General features: G+C 40.7%; 1 protein-coding gene across 3 annotated transcripts in view; it reads right to left on the bottom strand.

Annotated features, from left to right (window-relative positions):
• Nucleotides 1–22,075, bottom strand: part of MAPRE2 (microtubule associated protein RP/EB family member 2) — a 74,892-nt gene that overhangs the window by 26,964 nt on the left and 25,853 nt on the right. For 2 of the 3 annotated variants that reach the window (XM_069779301.1, XM_069779300.1), the window contains exon 2: nucleotides 11,762–11,889. The exons of the other annotated variant lie outside the window; for it this stretch is intronic. In XM_069779301.1, the coding sequence (XP_069635402.1) occupies nucleotides 11,762–11,882 (121 nt within the window). In that variant the 5' untranslated portion in view covers nucleotides 11,883–11,889. The remainder of the gene's footprint in view (nucleotides 1–11,761; nucleotides 11,890–22,075) is intronic. 3 annotated transcript variants of the gene reach the window in all.

Below are 22,075 nucleotides of genomic sequence, written 5' to 3'. Positions count from 1 at the left end.
AGTGCGACGTATTAAATGTGGTTTTTTTCCATTCAGTCTGGATGCACGATGCACTGTTGTGTACCATCTGAAGAACCACCATGACTACTGCAAAGTAAATCTTACTTCTATATAAAATGGATGTTCTTGGAGTCCCTATACACACTAGGACTGTCCAAATTGTGAGAAGATCACAGTCAAAATGGAAATCTCTTTATAAGCTCCCTCAATCCTCACAGCCCCCTGAATTCAACCAAGCCAAGATCATCTTTCTTCTGGCACTTGTAACCGAATGCCAATCATGTCCAAGGCAATCATTTAAGATTACATCAAACCATGACTTAAAAAAAAAGATTGTAAATTTCCAGCTTGTTAAAACATACTAGCCAGTTCCCACACCTCTAAAAAAACCATCCTTACTGATTTTCATCTCCTGAGAAAAGCATTAAATAAGTAGATTTAAGCATAGTCCACCCATAGATTTCAGAAGCTGGGCTGCCAGCTTTAGTTTTCACTCAAACCAGTAAGTTTTCTAAGTTCAACTTTGAGGGCTATCTGAACTTATGCAGTACTAGGTGTGTGTGGGGTGCCTGTGTGTGTGTGTATAACTAATCCAGCACAGAGCGGCGAGTATATGGAAAAATTTCTAAACGGTGTACTGAGTACATCCAATAGAGATAGCCTTTTCTTGTATGCAGGGAGCTTCCTCCTACAACATCATCATGTCACTGCCATTTGCAAAATAAGTCTTTACTGTTGACACACTGAAGTGTTTGGAAATTAAGGATGAAAATGTTTGAGGAAATCAGAGGAAAACCAATTTCAGTTCTTCAGAAGACAGTTTTCTACAAAATGCTTTATACTTAGCAAAGATTCAATGAAGCCCATTTCTGGAGCAGAGGGCTGTAGAATGTGCAGCCCCTGCGCTTGAGCATACAGGGCAGGGAAGTGATCGCCCAATTACTCCTGACAAGTTCAATTTCACTTCCACAAAAAGGAGTTTTGTGCATTTAGTGCAGATCAGTTTTGACAAACAAGTGTCCAGATCTCACCTAACAGCTTCAGCCCAGTATCAATGACAAGGATTTTTATCAAAAAATAATTCTGCTGAGTGCTCATACGGAAACCAAATTAACAAAGCAGACACCTGGCTTGCCCAGTTTTACAGGAGAGGCAACAATAACTTTAAGACATTTTTCTCCATGGGTAGGCATGTGTTTTGACAGGAACAACTTTATGCATGAGGTACTTCTCATTCTCTGTATCCACTCAACCATCATACAAAGGGTTACAGAGCTTGTAACTTCCCCAAAAGAGAAGCAGAGTTGAAGAGTGGAGTCCAAAAAAAGTTTCCCAACATACTGATATGAGTTTTGCTATGGACTTAGCAAGATCAAGCTTTAGTGCTGAAAACCACTGCCATTTAAAAAAAAATTCTCTTTACGTTGCATAGTTTTGGGGGGCGGGGGGGAACTGTTATAAGAAAAATTTGATTTTCCAAGGACACCTTGTGCTTAGCTTTTTGCAAGGGTTTTGATATGATTAAGAATCAAAGTAAAATATTCCCTAAAGGAGAAGGAGCCTTCTGGCAAGTTACAAACATCAGATGACAAATTTGCATCTTCATATAGAAAGCTATATAAACACAATTAGTTATTCAAAACTCATCCTTAGCAAGAGAACTGGTAAATATGTGGCAACAGAAAAATGACATTACAATTAAAAGCACGGATATACAGATAATGCATGGCTTGACTACATTTATTACTATTTAGTTTCATGCAAAAGGATTATTATGCAATCATTTCATGTTATAAATTGAATTTGTTCCTAACTCTGTCCTTTCATCCTCCCCATACCCCAATTATAAGCTTTACTCTGATATCTAAGTAATTGCCTGAAGGCCTTGAAAATGCACTGCGCAACCTTTCATCTAGATCCTTTTAGAAAACCAGAAGCCCAAAGTGTTCACATGAGATTTTCTCCTTCTGCTGGTAATGCAAATTCCTTCTGCATGCCTTTAGATAGAGTCGTACTAGGTTTAAGACTCTAGCTACGATAGTTCCTTGTGTTTTCTTCCCATCATGCTGGCAGTTGTTTCTGTGCATTTGCCAGCCAGGAGGTGGTCCTGGGTCTGCACAACACTCAAGGGCAGAAAACACTGGACTACATCCACATTACAGCGTGAGCCTGGTCTCTGATACAACACTGAAAACTGGCTGCCGGGCCGTTTCCCCAACAGGAGGATTTTATTATGTTGGCAAACCCAATTCATTAAAATGCTCCTTCCTGAAGTACAGAGGCAACATACAAACATGGAGTGAACTAAACACTGTAAACAACAAAGAGAGGAAACTCTTCCCAACTCCCAAAAGGCAGAGACCTGCCTGCCATAGCAACAGGAGAAAGTAAAAATATCATTACAGTCAACTGGGACTACCTGATTTTGGACATGGAAGTTATGTAAGCATTCAATACTATATAGGTATTTATTTATAATTTAAAATTTTACTCCCTAAAGCTTGTAGCTGTCACATTGCATTCGAATGCATCAGCGCAGCAGTATGGGGACGCTACTTTCTACACGGCCCATGGCTGAGATTTCCTGGAGGCAGCAGAAAGAGCAGCCCTACTTAAATGATGCAAGACTGTGATGCCTTTATCTCACAGCCATAGCATATAGACATGTGGTCCTTTGCGTACCGGACATCACTTTAGGCCTATTCAATTTACTATACAACTGATGCTTCAACGCAGGTGCATGGGAAAGCAATATTTTTAACAGAATATAAAGAAAATGGCAGTAGAGATAATGACATCATGGCTTTTGTACATGTAAATTATGCAAGAGGTATGTCACAAGGATTTTTATGCCACTTATTTTTTATTCAAGATTTAAAAACTTCCCTACATTTTCTGGAAAAAACCACCAAACCCCAAACCTGAATAAAAAAAAATTAAAACCAAAACCAAACCAAACCGAACCACAAAACCTTAACAAATCTATACAGAGGAGTTGAAAACATGCTACCTGTCTAGAATGGCTCTCACAATAAATCGGTCCCTCTGTGACTGAAGATCTTTTATATGCATAAACATGCACATACACACACACAAACAGAAATAATTTGAAATCCATTCAAATGAAAGATGAAAACTATAGCTGGTAGCACTGCAGAAGAGGGATCAATGTTAAAAACCTCTTATCCTGTATTAGCTAACAAGCAATTCAGAATCACTGGCTAAAAGTCCTTTTGTGTTTTAATCTAGAATATTGATGCAGCCATTAGTTACAGAAGATATTCACAGGCCAGACTCCAAAACCAACCTGCAAACACGCTGTCCTGATTACACTCCCAGCAGCTGCTACTTTTGGCCTGATCAGTGAGCAGAAAGAGCCCAGCAGCATCACAGAGTTTGCAGGTGTTTGCTGGGCTTCCCACACCAGGGTCAGGGCAGAGCAGGCAGCAAACACCAGTGAGGGGACTGCACCCACGGGACTGGGCAGGCAGGCAGCTGCCAGAAACAGGGAAGGGATGCTAGGGCAGAATTAAGATACAAAAGAACAAACTGAGAATTGAAAAGGTGGTTGTTTAAAGCTATTACAGTTGAAGAGTTTTGCCACACGCAGTAGTAAAGGTGAAAATTTCTACCACATCTATAAAATCAGAATACTTTTACAGCATTTTCAGAGTTGTAGATAATCTTTCACTAGTCCCCCTTGCAGTAAACAATGCTGAACTTGTTCTAGTTTTTGTCCTATACTTTTCTTTCACTGCTTCTGTTTCCTTCCCAGACTGTCCATACTGACTTAGTTTGCTCTGAAGCATATGCACTCTGCATCATTACAGATTTTCAGTTTTTCTCCTTTCTCCTCTTCCATCTGGAGACTGATGAATCCACAAATGCAAACAAGTATTTTCTTGGTAGTCAAAAATACTTCTGCTTCCAATTATTTAAAGCACAAGAATTTAAAGGAGATAACAAAGACAAGAGAATCCTGTTTGCTACAAGTTTCTACTGCTCAGTAAACCTCTTAGATTTCAGCTGGAGAGCAAGATTAGATCATTGGGTTTTTTAGCACTTACGTTTATATATTTATAAAGGAAAAGGAAAATATTATTTGCAAACTAACTTCTTTAACTATACTACAGTTAGTATACTAATAAAATATTTAGTAGAAATACTGTAATATAAGCTCAGGTATTGTGAAGTTAATATTTGTCCCCTATAAGAGAAGTCAGGTCAATCCTTTGCAACAAGTGTCAGAAGACTCTGTCCCTCCCTGCTCATCCCTGCAATGTGTGGGAGCAAGATCCCAGAAAGTCACATAAAACCACACCAGCCAACATGGGAACACAAAGGGCCCATGAAAAGACAGGGACTATCTGTGTGGAGGGCTGCTTTATTTTCATTCTGACATCCAAGCCACAGCAAAAGGAGCTCAGGGCTACACTAGAAATTTGCTATAAATGCTTCGTAAGAATTTTGTTCTAAAATGGCATGCAATTCAGGTTTAAACCTTTTAACCAGGCCTCAGTTTGACTTTCACATACTCAGTTTTTGAAAAATCCCATTTGGGAAAAAGTCTGACCGTACCTTTTTCTGTAATTAGAATTTTGTGTGTGTATGTTTGCTTTAAGGAAAGATCTTTCAGATAATCTAAGAACATATATCTAGTCACATTAGATACAAATTCCTTCAAATTATTCACTCCCTCCAAAGCTGCAAGAACCTGACCATGCATTTGGAAAATACGGGATGATTTGTATGCGTATTAGTCATCAGTACTTCACTAGAGCAGTTGTTGCTAATATGGATGGGAAACTGCACACACCCGGTACTTCTGTTGCTGGGACAACAACAACAAAAAGGCAGTAGCTTGCAAGAAGCATGCGTGACCTAATAGTTTTGATAAGAAAGAGGAAAAACACACAAATGCTAGCAATCGTTGTTTACAGTACAGCGGCACTTGGGGCTTGCCTTTTACCTCGGGCTTCCTAGAATTGCTTCCTTGGGAGTGATGTTAAGGTAAGTACACAGCGGTAGTTTTTGACTTGCATATCAGAGTATAGATTTTTGTTTAGATTTCAAATACGGTTGTTCTGTTATGCACCTAGGGTTTTTTTTAAAAACGGGGCATGTCTGTGAGCATAAAGTTGCGTTACATACAGCCACATGTTTAAGAAACAGCACAATTCATGTTGAGCACTCCATTGGAGACCACGGTCTTCAAATTCCTATTTGCATTTCCGGCAGCACCTATATGACCTAGGATGTAGGTCAATACAATTCTATTTCTCCAACTAAAACAAAAACCAACCTGATTTAAGAGGTTTCAGCCCATTTCCCGGTGAACATTCAAGCCCACATCAATTTACTACCTGCTTAGTTGTAGAGAAGCAAGCATTCATGAGGCTGTGCATCAATGAAGCCATTCTGGCCTGAGCTTCACCCTTCCCAGCAACAGTCTTGGGAGGGCACTTAAAAAAAAAAAAAAAAAATTGATGCAGATCAGAGTGCAGCCCTGCACTCCTGCACATACATAGTTGCATAAGCACAGCTGGCTCAGTGAGGGCAGAGAGAGTGCCTGCATACAGATGGGAGCTTCTGAAAGCAACGCTCCCACCCCAGAAAACAGCCTACAGAACTGTGTACTTCTTAGAACCTTACCCATGGTCACTGATACATGCGTCTAATTGCCATCTGCTTCAGAAAGTCCTGTTCCACACAGGTGGGGCGTTTGTATGACATAATCCAGAATATCCACTGATCATTTTAAATAATGCATGTGGGAGGGACATTTCCCCTGTGTTAACTTGTATTCTCTTTTTCTTAAATATGTAAATGGTTAAGCTGCTTATAAATTATACACAGCAGAGCTTTTAATACTTAATTTTTAGCAATAATTTATTTTGGAATTCATTAATTTTAAATGGGAAGATCAGAACAATTTCAGAAAACACAGTTCCCATTTAACTTAAAATAGCTGTGTAACTCATCATGCCTAAAGAAATAGTAGCATACAAAATCTAACAAGCTTTTTCAAAAGGGGGGAGATCAAGCAACTGACTGCAAGTGAGCGCTATGAGTAATTAAAGAATAATTTAAAAAAGTAAAAACCTTGTTTAAGTCCTGTTCCTCCTGAATTTTTAATGAATGACATTAAAAAAAAAAATTGGCTGAAAACCTCACAATACCGCTTTGCAAGCTTCCTCAGAAAGTTTTGGAAATGATCTTAAATCCAATCATTAACATCCATTGTATCCCTCTAATCCTAAACATCATATGGAAGACATTAGAGAGTCATCGACACTAGGAATCCTCTGTGTTGCACGACCTCAGGACAACATGCCAGTTCCCTGAAACATGGCGTGGTTACAGAGTGCAAATGGGATCAAGCCATGTTTTAATCATGTTTCCAAGTTGCTCTAGAGACCCAGCCTTCGCAAGGCTGCAAACGGGAAAAAAACCAAAACCACCGATGTTGAAACATGCTTCGGCTTCACAGGCACTAGCACACCGGGCCGCACAGAAACCATGCCGACACAGAACGCTCCAACAGGGTCCGATAACGACGATTTTAATCGTACACATGTAGGACGTTACGGCTTAACATAGGCACTGAGCAAAATACACCTTCCGAGACAGGTCAGAACAGATGAAAAGACAGATCCTAGGCAGCTAAGCCACAGAATACACACCCTGTTTGCGTGTATACATACACAAACGACACGCGGAAGAAAAAGCGCTTCTCGCCATCCCTCTGTCGGGCCAGCACCCTTCTTCTCCGGTCACCTCAGCCCTGCTCAGGACCATCTTTGCTGCCTGCTGGGGAGAGGCGCCCGCTCTGGGGGAGCAGCTCCGCGTCAGCCCGCGTGCCTGGCAGGCCGCCCACGGCCGCTACCGAGGGGCCGGGGGCCGGGTGGTGGCGGGGGCACGACGGCCGCCTCCCAAACGAACCCGGCCAGGCCTAGGGGCTGGTGCCCGGCCCCAGGGCGGAGAGCCCCGGCCGGACACCTCGGACGCCCCCCGCGAGCCAGGAACGACCCTCCTCTCCCCGCACAGCGCGGGTCGCCAGGGGCCACAGCCTCCGCGGGCCCTTGCGGAGCTCTCCCCCAGAGCCCAAGGCGGAGAGGCAACACGAAGTCAAAGAATGAACGACATCTGCCCTATCGCCAAGGCTGCCTGCCTTCCTCTGAGGTCGGGGGGTGGAGCACCAACAACGCGTGTGAATCAAGGGACTATATATTTTCGCAGGAGGAACGCCAACTGAGGTACGGTACTAGCTACAGCAGTCATCACGTGAAAAAGTTCCCTGTGGCAACGCCCGGGGCATCTGCAGAGAAAGCATCACAGTCTAAAATTTGAAAATGCCAAACCACATGCCCTCTTTATAATATGGTCATTTATTGAAAGCAAGGAGAAAAAAAAAAACACCCCGCATTTAATCCTTGATCCTTGTGTATAAATCCTGAAAGACAGAAGGTCTCTATGCACTGGGGGCCAGACAATTTGCAAGTTTATAATTCTACTGAGAATTTTCAGATGCTGGAAGGGGGGGGGTAAAGATTCGGTATCTCCTTAACCTCAAAGGATCACACAAGTATAGCTAAGCCAGGAATTAGACCTCACTTCAGGCTGCATTTTCCTTTCTATGTTCATTTACCATTTCTAGCTTCCTTGCTCATAATTTATATAGCTTGTACACTTTGTGTTTTTTCTTTTTACTTCATATGCAAGCCCTCTGTAGTCTCCTGCCTGACTCTTATTTTGAATATACTCTCATGTAGCAGCCAAACACTCATGAAAAGTCCTGTAACACGTTCACTTGGTATTGCCTGTAGATGAAAAACAGCCTCAGTAAAGAAAATTCAGCTATAAGCTGTTTAGTCAGAATTCTTTTTAAGAAGCCACTGTATATTCATTACAAAACTATCATGACTCCTAAAAAACAGCTAGTGTCGTAATTCATTTGAAACTCCTATTCCCCAAGCCTATGGGTCTTGCACGTGGGATCCTACCACATTAAATCCACTCAGTTGTTCTCTATTATTTTTCATTCATGTATCAAATTAAATGCTCTCCAGTCTAATGCCCATCCAAAGGCAATGCACTATGCCTTCAGTTACAACCATGGGTTATAAATTTCACATTCAGGTTAACAACCCTGCAGGAAGTCAAACCCAGAGACCTAAACTGACAAAATGACACTCACCTAAAGCAAAGAGAATCGTATTGCTTTGAGATGCTCAGGGAGATTTTCTCTCTTGAGTTGTCAAAACTAAATTACCAGAGGAGCTGCAGACTAAATTTAGACTCTCTGGAGCTGCATCCATCCATAACCTGGCCTTTTTGGCACATCACTACTACAGCAGGCATTCAGAAAGCTCAGGGGACATTGCACTTTGCTCGGCCTACTTAGCAGAGACAAAAACACATCTAAGACTCCCAAAGAATACAAATATTTTATGACTAAGCTAGCCTCTTCCTTTGCTGCTCCTCATCCTAGCAGCTCTCTTCCTGTAACTGGCAATTGGGAAATAGGCTGGTATTGCTACAGAATGTGTATTATCAAAGCTGCTTCTCCACAGCAATGAGAAAAAGAGGGTTTGATTGCTTTTCTGTCTTTATTATGAACTGTCATGTTAAGCTTTAGGTATGCTCTGAATAAAGCCTTTAGTAAAGGCAGAATGTCACATTATTCCTTCTTGCTTAAGCTCAGAATGTCCAGAATTATTGCTAGGTTGGCTGCAAAACATGGGCACCCGTGAGGTCTCACGGCCAGGTGCTGAACACGAGTGCATGGCACATCTAGGTAGCTCATGCCTCCTAAAAGTAACGCCTTTGAGCTTTTCATTCAGACTTAGCATCCTCCCCTCTCCCGGCCCCTTTCCCCCCTTGGCTTTTTTTGGCCTTGTATTTAGCTTTTTCTGGCCTTTTGATTGCTCCTTATTAACAAAAATGAACAAGAACTGAATAATCATATAACAGCATGACAAGGCCTAATGCTTTTTTCTAAAAAAGAAGAAAATGTCCATACAATTTTACAGTAGGTTATAAAAAATTCAGCTACAGTGGCTCTGCAGCTCCTTGTTAATGCTGTGAAATGCTTCATAGTTGTAAAGAGTTTCCCATGTATTCCTTCTCTTTGAAGGCCTGGAGAAATGCTCATATTTTATGGAAGCTAACGTTAAGCTGCATGAAAGCTGCCAATGCTTCAAGGAACATCAGCCAAAGGAACGCCAGAATGAGTGAGTTAGATCGGCCGTTCTCATACTACGGTCCATACCATGCTTGCTGGTGCTCTGCCTGTTACTTAGCTGGTCATTTGTGCTACTGTTCCCCAGTTTCCATCCTGTAAACTACACTATAAGTACACTAAATAAACTACTTGTAGTTTACATGGTGAACTATATTAAATACAGAAACATGCTCAAAGCTTCTTGTCCATCTAACTTCAAACACTACACGTGTATGTCTTGCACACGAGAAACAGACTATGCAGTCTCAAATGGCAAGGACCTAGTCCGTAAGACTACTGTGCTCTAGTGTCTGCAATAATCTACCAGAGTTTAGATTCACCAGTTCAGAGAGTAAATTCCTCCAGACCACAGGAAGGACTGCGCTAGAATGCTTCTTCAGATAAGGAACTATTAAAGCCCCTTCTGGGATTGTAATGAACGTTAATGTAAAAGTAAGAATGTGACTATCAAACCAAATGGGGAAATTCAAGTTTACAGCTTTGACCCATTAATATATGAATGTAAAAGCATCAGGTAACAACAGCAATTAATACAATCCAAGAAGTTCTAAAGGAAGAAAAGATTTAATTTTATACAGGATGGAGTAAGAGCTCTAAATGAGACGGCCTTTTTTCAGTTTTTCCCTTGTGGTGCGTCCCAAAATCCTCACTGGAGGTCACAGAAAAAGTTGTATAAGCAGCTGCGTAATGAAATGGGAAAGTGGGTTTGTGACAATTTCCATGCTTTTCTCCTGCCTGCCCCACCCAGCTGAAGTCTCTCAATCTGGTCGTCTTAAATATCTTTAACTCATTGTATTCTGGATAATCAAAATTTTCATAGATCACCTCTCCCCTACTTTGGGAAAGGGTTTTGGAGGGGTTTTTTGGTCTTTTTTTTTTTTCTTGTAAGCCCACACACATTTAACTCGATGGAGAATTCACTTCAAAAGCTTCCTTTCAACTGTTTATGAGCATATAAATAGCTATGCAGGAACAAGTCAATAACTTGTCTAGGATGCTTCCTGTTTCAAACAATGGCAAACCTTGGGTATTTTGGGATGAAAATGTCCATCTTCTTCTATCTTTCTATCTCCTTATAAGTGTGTGTGCATGTGTATATCTGTACCTATCTATATATAGGTACACCCATATTTACACACACATGCACACACATCCCCACGCAAATATTTCCTTTATATATAATTCACCAAAAGAAAATACTTAGGCTAACTTCCGGACATGTAAATATAACAACAGCCTGGTGTTGTTATAAACATAACATTTTGATTTCAAGTTTAATAATGGTTAAAAAGGTTATTTCCCATGTTCTATGTCTTTAGTTATTTAGTTTGTATCAGTTACTTACGTGCACTTTAAGCTGCACTTTTTCAACCTCAACTTTATAGTCATAGTGCAAGCCTTCAAGCATGCAAGCCTGCTTCTGCAGCTGAGATTTGTTTTTGAAATTTTGGAGAGTAGGCTATGAAGCCATCATCCTCAGAGGATTTTCTGTACCTTTCAGGGAACACCTCCGAAACAGAGAATGTACCCAGAATGGTAGGTAAATTCAAATATATGACCCATTTATGCATTTCAGCTGGACCAGTAAATAGCTGAAATGTGGTAATGTGGTTTCAGTTCTATGTACTTAGAGCATTGTCTTCATAAGCAAGATATTCGCAGCAGGTCAGCTGTCTGGAAGTAGGGATCTAAGTTAGACCTCCTCTAACACAAACATCTTCAAAATTAAAAATCACAGTAGGAAATCAGAAAGAATCGCTCCCCAGGGGCATCTGTATTCTCAGTGAAACATCAGCCTTTGTCTGTGTCATTTCTAGGCATCATCTAGTTACAGACCCCGTTGTTTAACACTTATCTTGTAGTTGCCACTCTGATTAACCAAACTGTCCAAAGCATTCAAACCATTACCCTTTTTTTCAGGGCTCATTAACAAATTTACTTACAACAAGAGTTCAGTTAACATTTAAAGAGAAACAGGCAGATTTTCTTGACAAACTTCTCAAGCCCTCACAGCAGCTGAAGGCTCATTTCCTCAAATCCATGGTTTTTTTTCACAGTCACACTTGTGGTCTTTTCCTGCAAACGTCAGCAGGGATTTGAGGACCCTCACGAGGAAGGAAAAGGTGCTGGAGAATTTTGTTCATCTGGGGTGTCAGTTCTCTATTTGTCTCTTTTTCAGCTATGTCCGCTCTCCATTTGAAAAGATACCACCCCGGTAGCTTTAAAACACAAAACTTTATCACTGTATTCTTTTCTTGCTTAGTCAACCTTTTTATTACTTCTGTGTACCTTCTGCTACATTCATCCCATTCACCTCTGTATTTGTTATACTTTCTCAATGCACCTTATCTTTCCACGATTAACATGAATGAAAAAATGCTTCCTTTGCACATACATTAGTCTCTTTTGTCAGAGTAACTGCTTTACGTCAAAGTTAAAAGTTATCTATTTTCAACAAATCAGACTTTTAAAGTGGTTTTAAAATAAACATTTGTAGAGCATACCATACTTTCTTACCTGAACAGAGTTGTTCAACTTTTGTGTAGTTTAAAGCTAATATATCATTAACCCATGCGATGATGTCATGTCTGCTCATAGTCTCTTGGGTTATAGAGGTAGAGTACACGTTGACCGCCATTCCCCAACTAGGAAAAAAAAGGAAAAAAAAACTGGTTTTGACATTTTGATAATTTTTTTCTGGATACAGTGAATTTACACTTCTTGTTCAAAAAAAGAAGGAAAAGCTGCATCACTGTGCAACCTTCTCTTATTTATTGAGAAAGGAGGCTTAATTTTTATTCTTTGATAATACATAACCTCCTCGATGTCCTCTTGGAATCTATGAACATTTCTCTGGCTGTCATTGTGAACTTTAAGAACATACAAACCTACAGTATTCTGCTTAATGCTAATAAGGTAGGAAAACAAGAATTAGACATAGCCTAAAGATACACAGACAGGATCAGAGACCTGGGATTTCGTCACATAATGCTGCACAAATATAGTGATCTGACATCTGTCTGTCAGTTTTTTGTCACTGCATGATGATCAGACTGCCTAAACCAGTATTTAATTTTCAGATAACTTCTTAAAGATGTAGCTGTTCTGCTTACTCAAATACTGATTTTCTTTACTGCAACAGGGGCCTTTTGGATCATTGATTCAGTTCCTAACACTCACAGAGTGAATACCAGATAATCTTTTTTATCTATTTACCAACCTCTATCCTGAAAGTAACCGAGACTTGCACCCCAACCGTCTGGTTGGAAAGCTGCTGCGGAGCCCAATTCCTCTAAATTGTTAGGAACATTTCCTCTCAGCTTAAACCCATTTATTCTTCTGCAAACATTATCCTCCAGCTCTAATGGCTTTTTCTTCCCCAGAGCTGATTGCACACTGCATTAGGGACAGCACTCAGAGTCTGTCCCAATGCCCAGGTAGTCTAGATTAAACCAATCAATCCTCCAAATCTCTTATCAAGTCAAACCTTCACTTACTGGTCATGCCAGCAGTCCTCCTTGAATAGAGCCAAACAGTTTCAGACTGTGTTCAGATAAGGTTTCACCAAGACCTTGGAAAATGGTACTTTGCGCTGAAAATTTGCATAACCACATATCTTAAATAGATTCTTCTAGCTGGCTAAGGTCCTTTCCTGCAAGTAGGTAGTTCATAGTAGCTTTTATCATCAGTCCCCAAGTGCATAGACTGGAAACGCATACTATTGGATTTTATTACCTGTTATTCAACACTAGTAACATCGTTTTGTTGCAAGATTGCTAAGAGAAAAGATGAGCACATTCAAGTTTCTCTCATCAACAGTTTCAAAGAGCAGAGCCAAGATCATTCATGAAGAGAGCAATGTTCCCAAGACTAGTGGACTTCAGGAAGTCCACTAGTAACAATCCGAGTAGGAGGTGTCTCAGAAATCATCAAACAGTCAACAAAGTTGCCCTATTGTTGGAAAGAAAGGGTTTCGTGAGGACTGCACACCTTTGTCTCTAGTGACACCTTGTAGCTAACACTTAACTGGGTATCTGTGGTGCCAGTCCTGCTACCTCAGCCTTGGACCTCAACCTTCTCCCTCAGTGAAAGAGGACAGGATCTCCTCTGTGGGATCCAAGGTCTCCATGGACTATTTCCATTGCCAATTTGCAAGATATAACTGTCTGAAGCTTGATAGACAATTCTGCAGAGAACACAAAGACTGCAGGTTAACTCCATCCATTTCTTAGGGGTGCTGGAGCAATCCAGATAAAAAGTGTAAAAAACCCACCAGCATGGAAGTTGACAGAGTAACATGTAAGTGTGTAAGTATGTACAGCAGGGAATGTATTTAAAATACAAGATGAAAAAGTTCATAATCTAGGTCACTTTCTACGAAACAAATTTCACCAACACAGAAGATCGTTCAAATTGTCTCCATCTACTGACATTAAGATCCAAAACATAAAATCTCCAAATTTGCCTGATGAGAAGAAAAAAATTTAAAAAGAAAAGACAGGCCAGAAAGGGAAAATAGGCTTAAAAAATTCATGCTCTTGTAGTCAGGCTACTACTGCCAGCAATTCATGCAAAACCAGGCTGCCCGCCCCTCTACCTGCTTCTCTATGGACACCTCCGAAGCACAGAAGAAATCAGCCTGTCCTCAGCTTGTTCAGTTCTTCCTGCAGGCTCCCAGGCAGTGCAGCTAATTGTACAAACATAGCACTGTATTCACTGTAACAGTTAGCAAAGGTCATTTTTTTGGCACACACTAAGTGCTTGGATTGAACCGAGTGCTAGGAACAAAGTTTTAGAAATAGGGAGTGCCCTTTTACTCTTAAAACCACACCATAATGGCTAACTATGAAAGCTTAGCTTCAACATCAGAACGGAAGGGACTGAGGAGGCAAACAGCACTTTTGTTACTAATGGCATCTGCGGTTTAAAACATCGCTGTTAACATGGGTTTTACTTCAGTATTTTTAGCCTTTTTATATAGATAAGAAACTAAGAGAAAGATACTACCACTGTCACTATTAAACTAACATGTTCAGTATTGTTTCTAAGATCAGCTCAAGTAAACAGCTTAATAGTGACTTTAATACTCACTTAATATTCAGAATAGCGAGTTTTAATATTAAACCAAGAGATCAGTATGGAACAGTCCACTCGCTTCTAAAGAAGCTAAAGATACTTAGATGCTAACATCTGAAATAAAGCTAATCTGATTTGTAATTGCCACTACTTCAAAATTTAATTGTCCTCTCCTGGCCAGGCAGAACTCAGAACAATGATCAGCTACCAGTAGTGAAAGCAGCAAGTCTACTCTGTTAAAAAGATCAAGAAAACCTACACGCAGGAAGGAAGCAGAAATTTCTTCACCATCCTTTTCCAAAAGCAACAGCAAAGAGAAATACCTATCCTGCAAGTGACAGGAGAGCAAACAACCTCCTTTGCTGCAGTGCATGGGATGGAGAACTCTACTTCAGGAAACAGTGAGTAAATTAATAACCTTGAGTTTTACAATGATACCCTGAAGGATATCTGTAATATAACTTACACTGTGTCTGCAAATGAATTATTATGGTCTATGGGTCAAACGAAAGTTCAGGCTATTTGTTAGAGAGAATAGCTTCACCTTTGTACATGCAGGTATGTGCGAGGGTGCATCAATACAATTTTAAACAAACTTATGCAAAACAAATCAGAATTTCTGTTAAAAAATACAATAACATGCCATTGCCATTTATTGTCAGTGACTTGTTAACATACTTCTGAACCTTCCACGGTCTCTTCTCTTGGAAGAGTTCACCATGTCTTTGCTTCTTCTGTCCCCCACCCTCCTAATGGTTATGTTTTAAATAAACTCAGCTGAGAAAGATTTCCTTTACTGTAAGCATGTTCTAATTCAGTGTTCAGACACACACATATCCTGTTTGCCACAAGGACAGACCTGGGGGGACGGACGGACAACAAAACCAACAACAACAAAAAACCACCAAACAACAACAACAAAAAGATAAGAAAAAAAAAGAACAACCAGGCATAGGTAGCAGAGCTGCCATGCTTGATGACAAACAAGAACCCCTGTGCACGACATCCACAGCTGGGCCTAGGTTTTCTCCAGGACTCAGTTCCCCATGTGCTGAACCGCTTTGAAAAATGTGATCCAGATTCAAAACACATATTAATAAACATCTGTAAGGTGATGCAAGAGAACAGCTGGACAGGTGCAAATGCACAGGCTGTACTCTGTGAACAGCCAAGTAGCTAATAACTTGATTCTATGTCCTAATACACTATTTCTTCGCAATAAAATTATTTATATTTTCAACTGGTTAGGCTTTCCCTTGTTTAGACTGAAGGCTATCAAGCATAAGATTGCTATGAGGCTTATTACAAGTCTGAAAACCAGAATCTACCTGAGATCTTCCAACTTTCATAGAGATGCCTGGCAATTCTACAGTAACTAAAAGCAGACTGAAGTCTCAGTCTGCACATCATATCCCCCACTTCAGAGCACACAGGTGGAGATTAAAAACCTCTGGCTGTTACAGTGCTGCCTAACCACAAAGGACTCTCCCTTGTTTTACTTATAAGAAACTGAAATTAAAAACCCCAATAAATACTAACAAGCCATAGGACACTCTTCACATATTAGTCCAGGCCATTTCAGAAAAACACTTCACGCACGCACAACTAAGCACCACAGACCTGAGTTCAGAGGATTAGTTAGGTGCTGAAAATCAGGCATATGCTTAAGCAGTTTCCCCAGTCAGAAATATACTGGCTCAGCATGTTCGATGGTAAACATTACACCCAAAGGAGTATTAATTTTTTAAGGCATTACATGCAGCACTTGACATTCAGCTATTGGGCATTTTCCACTGCTCTTGCTACAGGTAACTGCAGCTGTTACAAGGTGCTATCCAGCTGTGTTTAAGGACAGTTTTGCAAGAGGCATATTTACTTTATTTTTCTGGGGAGAAACTAACAGTTTTTGCCAGCAGCAGCTGTATTACAACAAACCACTAATAACCACTAAGACTGGAAGGATTACAGCAATGAAGCTATCTGCAGCACAAAACCTCATCACACACACCATCACCTCTGAACCTGCAAGGCCTTCCTGTTTCGTACTATTAGGCATAGTATGATGTTAAGTTTTAAAATGCAGCAGAAAGCCTGTGTGACAATACAAAGAGGAGCCTTCTGGAAGCCGGCACCTGATAGCATCAGGATAGATACTGCCAGTAAAACAAAAGATCTCACACCAAAGATTACTGAAGCGGAAGATACAGCAGAAAGGCTAAGATGTAGCTGAGTGAGACTGCTATAGCTCCTGTTGGAAAGGCTTTCTAGATTAAAGCTGCTGCAAAACAAAAATCCCTGAAGGAAGAAAACTGCCAGCCTCCATGGCTGCATCCCTGTAGAAGGAAAATTCATCCTTTCATATCATCCTGAAATGGCAGCTCTTTTGCAGTGGGACCTTGCCTGCTTCAACATTCACTGCATACAGCCTTAGCCATAGTCATTAGAGGCCAGTTATGCTTGAGGTTGTCTTTACTGAAAGGAGTCTTGAGGACAGAAAAACAACACAAAAAGCTCCTGCGCAATGCTGACAACACTGTTCTTACTCTCCCTTTTGACTTATGCTGTACTCCTGCAGCAAATGCAATGGCCATGGCCACAGCCCTCACGTCAGAGCGCTGCAACTGAAGTGGTATTTGTAACAAGCAACGTAAAGGCTCTATCTAGTCAGAAACTCAGTTAAGATTAATCACAATGAGGTATTGCTGTGGAAAAAAAGAAGAAAAGGAGAAAATAATCCTGTGGTTGTAATATTGGGAGAAAGTCACACCTTTTAAAATGCCGAATGTCAAATCTCTTGTGCACTGTTCTCATGTTACTAAATAGCATTGAAATGTTAAAAATCCTTTATCTCATTCACTTCTGAATGCCATTTTGCCTTTACAACATGGATCTGACTTGAAGACCTAAAATGATTTGTGAAGCATACTACAGAGTCTAGACAAGACTGAGGCAATCCATCTGCATTTTGATTGCTTGAATGTTGCAGGATTACCATTTAACACAACAAACAGCATATTTTCTATTGTTTTCATCACAGTTCCCCCTTTAAATGCAAGTGAGATTAGAGTAAGAGAGATTTACTTTCATTGGATTAGGGCATTTTTTCAAGTTTTTTTCTTTAAATTAAAGGCTGCCTGCCAATGCTGGGATGTTCTGACCTACATAAATGTTTATGACAGGTCTCAAGGACTGGTTTAGACCCAAATCTGAGTAACTCTTATAAAAGTCTGGTGGTAATTCTGTTTTGTGGTACATATGGCTTTAGAAGTAAAAAAAAAAAAACAACCAAAATGTTTTATCTGAGAGGCAGAAAAATACTGGTTCTTTTTCAGACATTCAGTTCCCCCAAATCTGAAAAACACAATCAAAAGTATTCAAACAATATACACAATTTGAGCCAAAACCTCTGAGATGGCCCAATAACTAGCAATGCATTACACTGTCTACTGCATATTTTTTACAAAATAGTTTTAAGTTTATTCACTAACCAGTTATGAAATTGGGGTAGCTCACCAAAATAAACAGTTACAAATTCCAAGAAAATTATTTAGTGCTTGGAAGATTTTAGGGCACCTGAGGAGGACAAGCCACATTCACTGACTCACTTGAAGTTAATTTTTTTGATCTGCCAGTCATATTTGCATAGCGTAAGTAAGATTTCTTTATTTCTCCTACTACCTTCTCACTCCTGCTGCCACTGAAACTGTATAGGAATGTAACTGAATGTATAGGAACATAATGTCATGTCTCTACAACAATACTAACACTTTTATTTTTTCCAGGCTTCACCTTTGCCTCCAAAAGTACAATGCAATATTAACACTTAACTACACGATATCTTAATTGTGGCTGAAAGTATTTGCATAGTCTGAAAGGTTCATTATCAATTTCTATAAGTAAACAAATCTTAACTAAAAAATACATTCTTGACAAAGGATAGAGGTTCAAGAAAGGCAGACATCAATAGCTTACACAAAATGGAAGCAATTTAGAGTCTTTGGCCACCACCATTTCCAGGTAGGTATACTCACTCTGACTGGTTAGAAATGAACCACAGCGATGCACAGCACGCTCATACTGCACCTTAGAATAGTCGAACAAAGCAATAGCAATGCTCAGCACTGAACAGACAGGTACTGGTTAACATGGAGAAAGGATGCACAAATTTCAGTATAAAATGAATGTTACTACAAATTAAGAAGGCATTTTATTAATGAAGAACCACAAATACCTTTGAAGTGGGCTGAATGAGAGGAATGTAAGTGTGACAAGGCTGCAATGCTAAAAAATCAACTGCTTTTACTTAGTTATTACCCACTCTCCCCCCAAGGCTTTCAACTCCAAGATCTTAAGCTTGAATTGCTGCTCTGATGCCCTGAAGGAAGACAATCAACCTGTAAAATTTTCACAATAGACACTGGCAACTAGTCTACCCTTCACAAGAGACAAGGGGATTGTGGGGAAAAAAAAAAGTTGATTAAGAGAAAAATAGAAAAAGAATTCTCAGACTTAGATTATATAGTAAACTCAAGTCAATTAGAAATACCTACATTTTAGAAAACAGGAGAGGATCTATGACCATTTTGTAACTAGAAAAACCTTGAAAAAGCTGATGAACAACCCAAAATTTAATCTTCTGTGAAACAAAGTCTCAATTCACCAAGACATGCATGGGAGCTTTAATCTCTTTTTATTCATTTTTTTTCTCTTATGGAAACTAACAGATTACTAAGCATACATGCAGACATCGCTAAAGGATTTCTAAGAGGTTAAAAACACGCCTTAAAGCAGGGTAAGACCAGTGCTAAGTAAGTACACTTATCATGGTGGAGAAAGGATGCCTTGAGAAGCAGCACATGTATAGCAAGCTTCAGTTCCTAGCCTGGGTTCTGCAAGTAACAGGGGAACCTCCTACATTTTGCTCCCACTAGATGATGGATGAGTAGTTGAGGATCTACTGTCTGAAAAAATACAAGTGCTTCAGCAAATGCAGATTTACTGGAAAATAAAGACAGCAGCTCAGGAGAGCTTGTCTCCAAACCCACTGCCCCACTTGAGTGCAGCGCATGAACTCCCAGGCAAAACAATGTGGATACAGCCATGCACCTGAGCAGCCACCTGCATCTACACCAGGGAAACATCTGCCCTGGATTAGGAAGGGATAAAAATAATCAGAAACCTTGATTAAGAAAGACCAACACTGCCAGGCACCCAAATTGCTGGGCACCCAAGGCACTATGTCAGAGGCATAAACCACCGGCACAGCAGCCCGGCAGCAGCTCTGGCAGGGCAGGCAGCCCACTGCTCCTGACTCCTGCCAGTTCCGCCTTTTAAGTCCAGAAAACGCTGTGGGCAGGCTTGGGAGTTTCAGCAGGGATGAGATCCAACTAGAGTCAGATGAAGTCACCAAATGAATTTAGTTTTGACCTATCCGGGGTTTTGCCACCCTCCTCCTCCTCCCCGACATGTATACATTCGGAGGTGAAAGGCTAAAGTAACACGCTGATTTACTCCAAGCATAACGTAATGGCAAATGCGATTTTGTAATACTATACAGCCCTCCTGATGGGGGGCCTGAGCAGCCTCCAAGCGCCTCACGCCCCCGCACAGGGCCAGGCGAGCGAGGCAGTGACTCAGCAGGAGACGCGCACTGAGCATCCACGGGTTTCAGAAGAGGACAAGTCTGGGAAGAAGGGAAAACAGGAGGATTAAACAAGGGGAAACGCAACGCCTTTCTCCTAACACGTAGCTGCCGTTTCCTAAAGGGAGACTGCAGTACACTTAATAAAGCCTGGTTGTCCAAGGCATGCGAAGTTAACCCGGAGAGCACTCTCATGGGAAAGGTCTTGTACTATCTGAAGAGGGACTACAATACACTTTTTCTACTCACAAATGATGTAATATGATACAGAGAATAAGGACTTCCATGCATCAACTTTTCTCTCTTTTACATTAAAAACAAATGTAGATACACACCAATTTATGCACTGCAACATTTATTCTAACCTTAATATACATGCATGTTAGAATCACAGAATATCCTGAGTTGGAAAAAACCCACCAAGGTTCATTGAGCCCAACTCCCTGTTTCCGCAGGGAACAAGGCCCTTTGAAAGTGGCCTTCTAAGTAGGCACTTGGAAAGCACCTGGAGTGACACCCAGGAAAGGACAAGAAATAGCACAGCGACAACCCATGCAACCAGTGCAACCATCCCAGGACCCGTGGGGAAAGGTGCTGGAGCACAGCCTGCACGACAGAGCCATGGAGCTGCCAGGCAGACAGCCAGCCTCGCTCCAGCCCTGAACGAGTCATGGTGGCAGGAAGGTGATGACACTGAGCAGCAGTATAAGACAACATTTATTTTAAGCCACCTTCGCCCTGCAGTTGTAAACAAGCATGTGACAACAGATGAAGCAACAGGCAACTGTGCTGGCTGCTTTCACTGGTGCATCACTCTAAGACATGGTTGTGTATTTTTGTAACATAAAATATTAAGCTCTAGTATGGTTGTGCAGGGCAGCCACTGCTCCCACAGCTTTGTTGCCATTCGAGGTTCAAAGGAGAAGTGCCAGGCTTTCTGCTGGGTATGCGGGGCACTCGGCGGGCAGGTTTCTAGGACCAAGCTCCAGCAGACATCTGCGGCCTGAACCACATGGAAATCCCCTGCCAGCACTGCCTCTGCAGACCACTGGGCCAACACACTATATAGCTTTTTACTAGGCTCTGTGTTCAACTTCTCCCCCACTTCTCCCTGCACCACTGGTGAAAGCTAGACTAATAATAATAAAAAGATCTCAGCGTTCTGACATCTCCGGTGTTGTTGAAATAGGCCCAAATAAATACCCCTCTCTTTGGCTTGTATAAACTCCCTACAAATCATTATTAATATACAGATTTCAAGTGTTAACACTACCAGCCACGACACTTAATTTTGGGTTTCGATACCAAAGTAACTTGACCTCTTCCCTCATTCTCATGAGTTAATACTATAACAGACAAGGAAACACTCTGAAATTATTCTGGTGCAAGATATTACCAGTAAATTACTTGCACTTAAGAATTAATCCTACCAAGGACTATCTAGAACAGGGCTGAACTAAGTGCAATTGCTTAACTACTAAATTAATTTTGGAGCAACTAAAACTAGAATTCACTAATCCTTCACGGAGTAAAATGCCCTTTAGGAACACGCTAGCTCAGCCATCTGTGATTTATGTAATGTATTATTCTTGCTGTGTGCCAGTAACCACAAACTTACTTTACCATTGTTGCACTACCAACACAATTGCTGAGACTACCAGCATCAAATAAAGCTTCCCCCAAACTGATTTTTTCAACCACGTTGGTCTTTGAAGGTCTGTGAAGTCAGTGTTTTCTTTTAGACTTTAGCTTTTAACATCTCCTGCATATCTAAAGGGGGAAATGCCTAAAGCTTTGTTTTCCCCAATAATGTTCTTTAGATGGTGCTTACTGCTTTGATGCAACTGTGATTGTAAGAACAGAATTACTGGCAGTTACAACAGTCTTTATCTACATGTCCCAGTAAAGCCTTGTACCTTAAGCTAAGAGAAGCATAGATGTACTGTTTAATAGGATTTGGTCTCCTTTCATGGAATATCTTGAGGTCAATTCCTAAAGCGTATTGCTTCCAGCTGGCAAACGATGACATTACCAAGTTCAACTCCCACAATAAACAAGGCAAAAAAAAAAAAAAGTTTATTGCTTGAATTTCCTTCAACTACATATAAGTGCAG

Source organism: Haliaeetus albicilla, chromosome 3, assembly GCF_947461875.1.
Source record: "Haliaeetus albicilla chromosome 3, bHalAlb1.1, whole genome shotgun sequence".
NCBI lineage: Eukaryota > Metazoa > Chordata > Aves > Accipitriformes > Accipitridae > Haliaeetus > Haliaeetus albicilla.
This window is presented reverse-complemented; position numbering and strand designations above follow the sequence as displayed.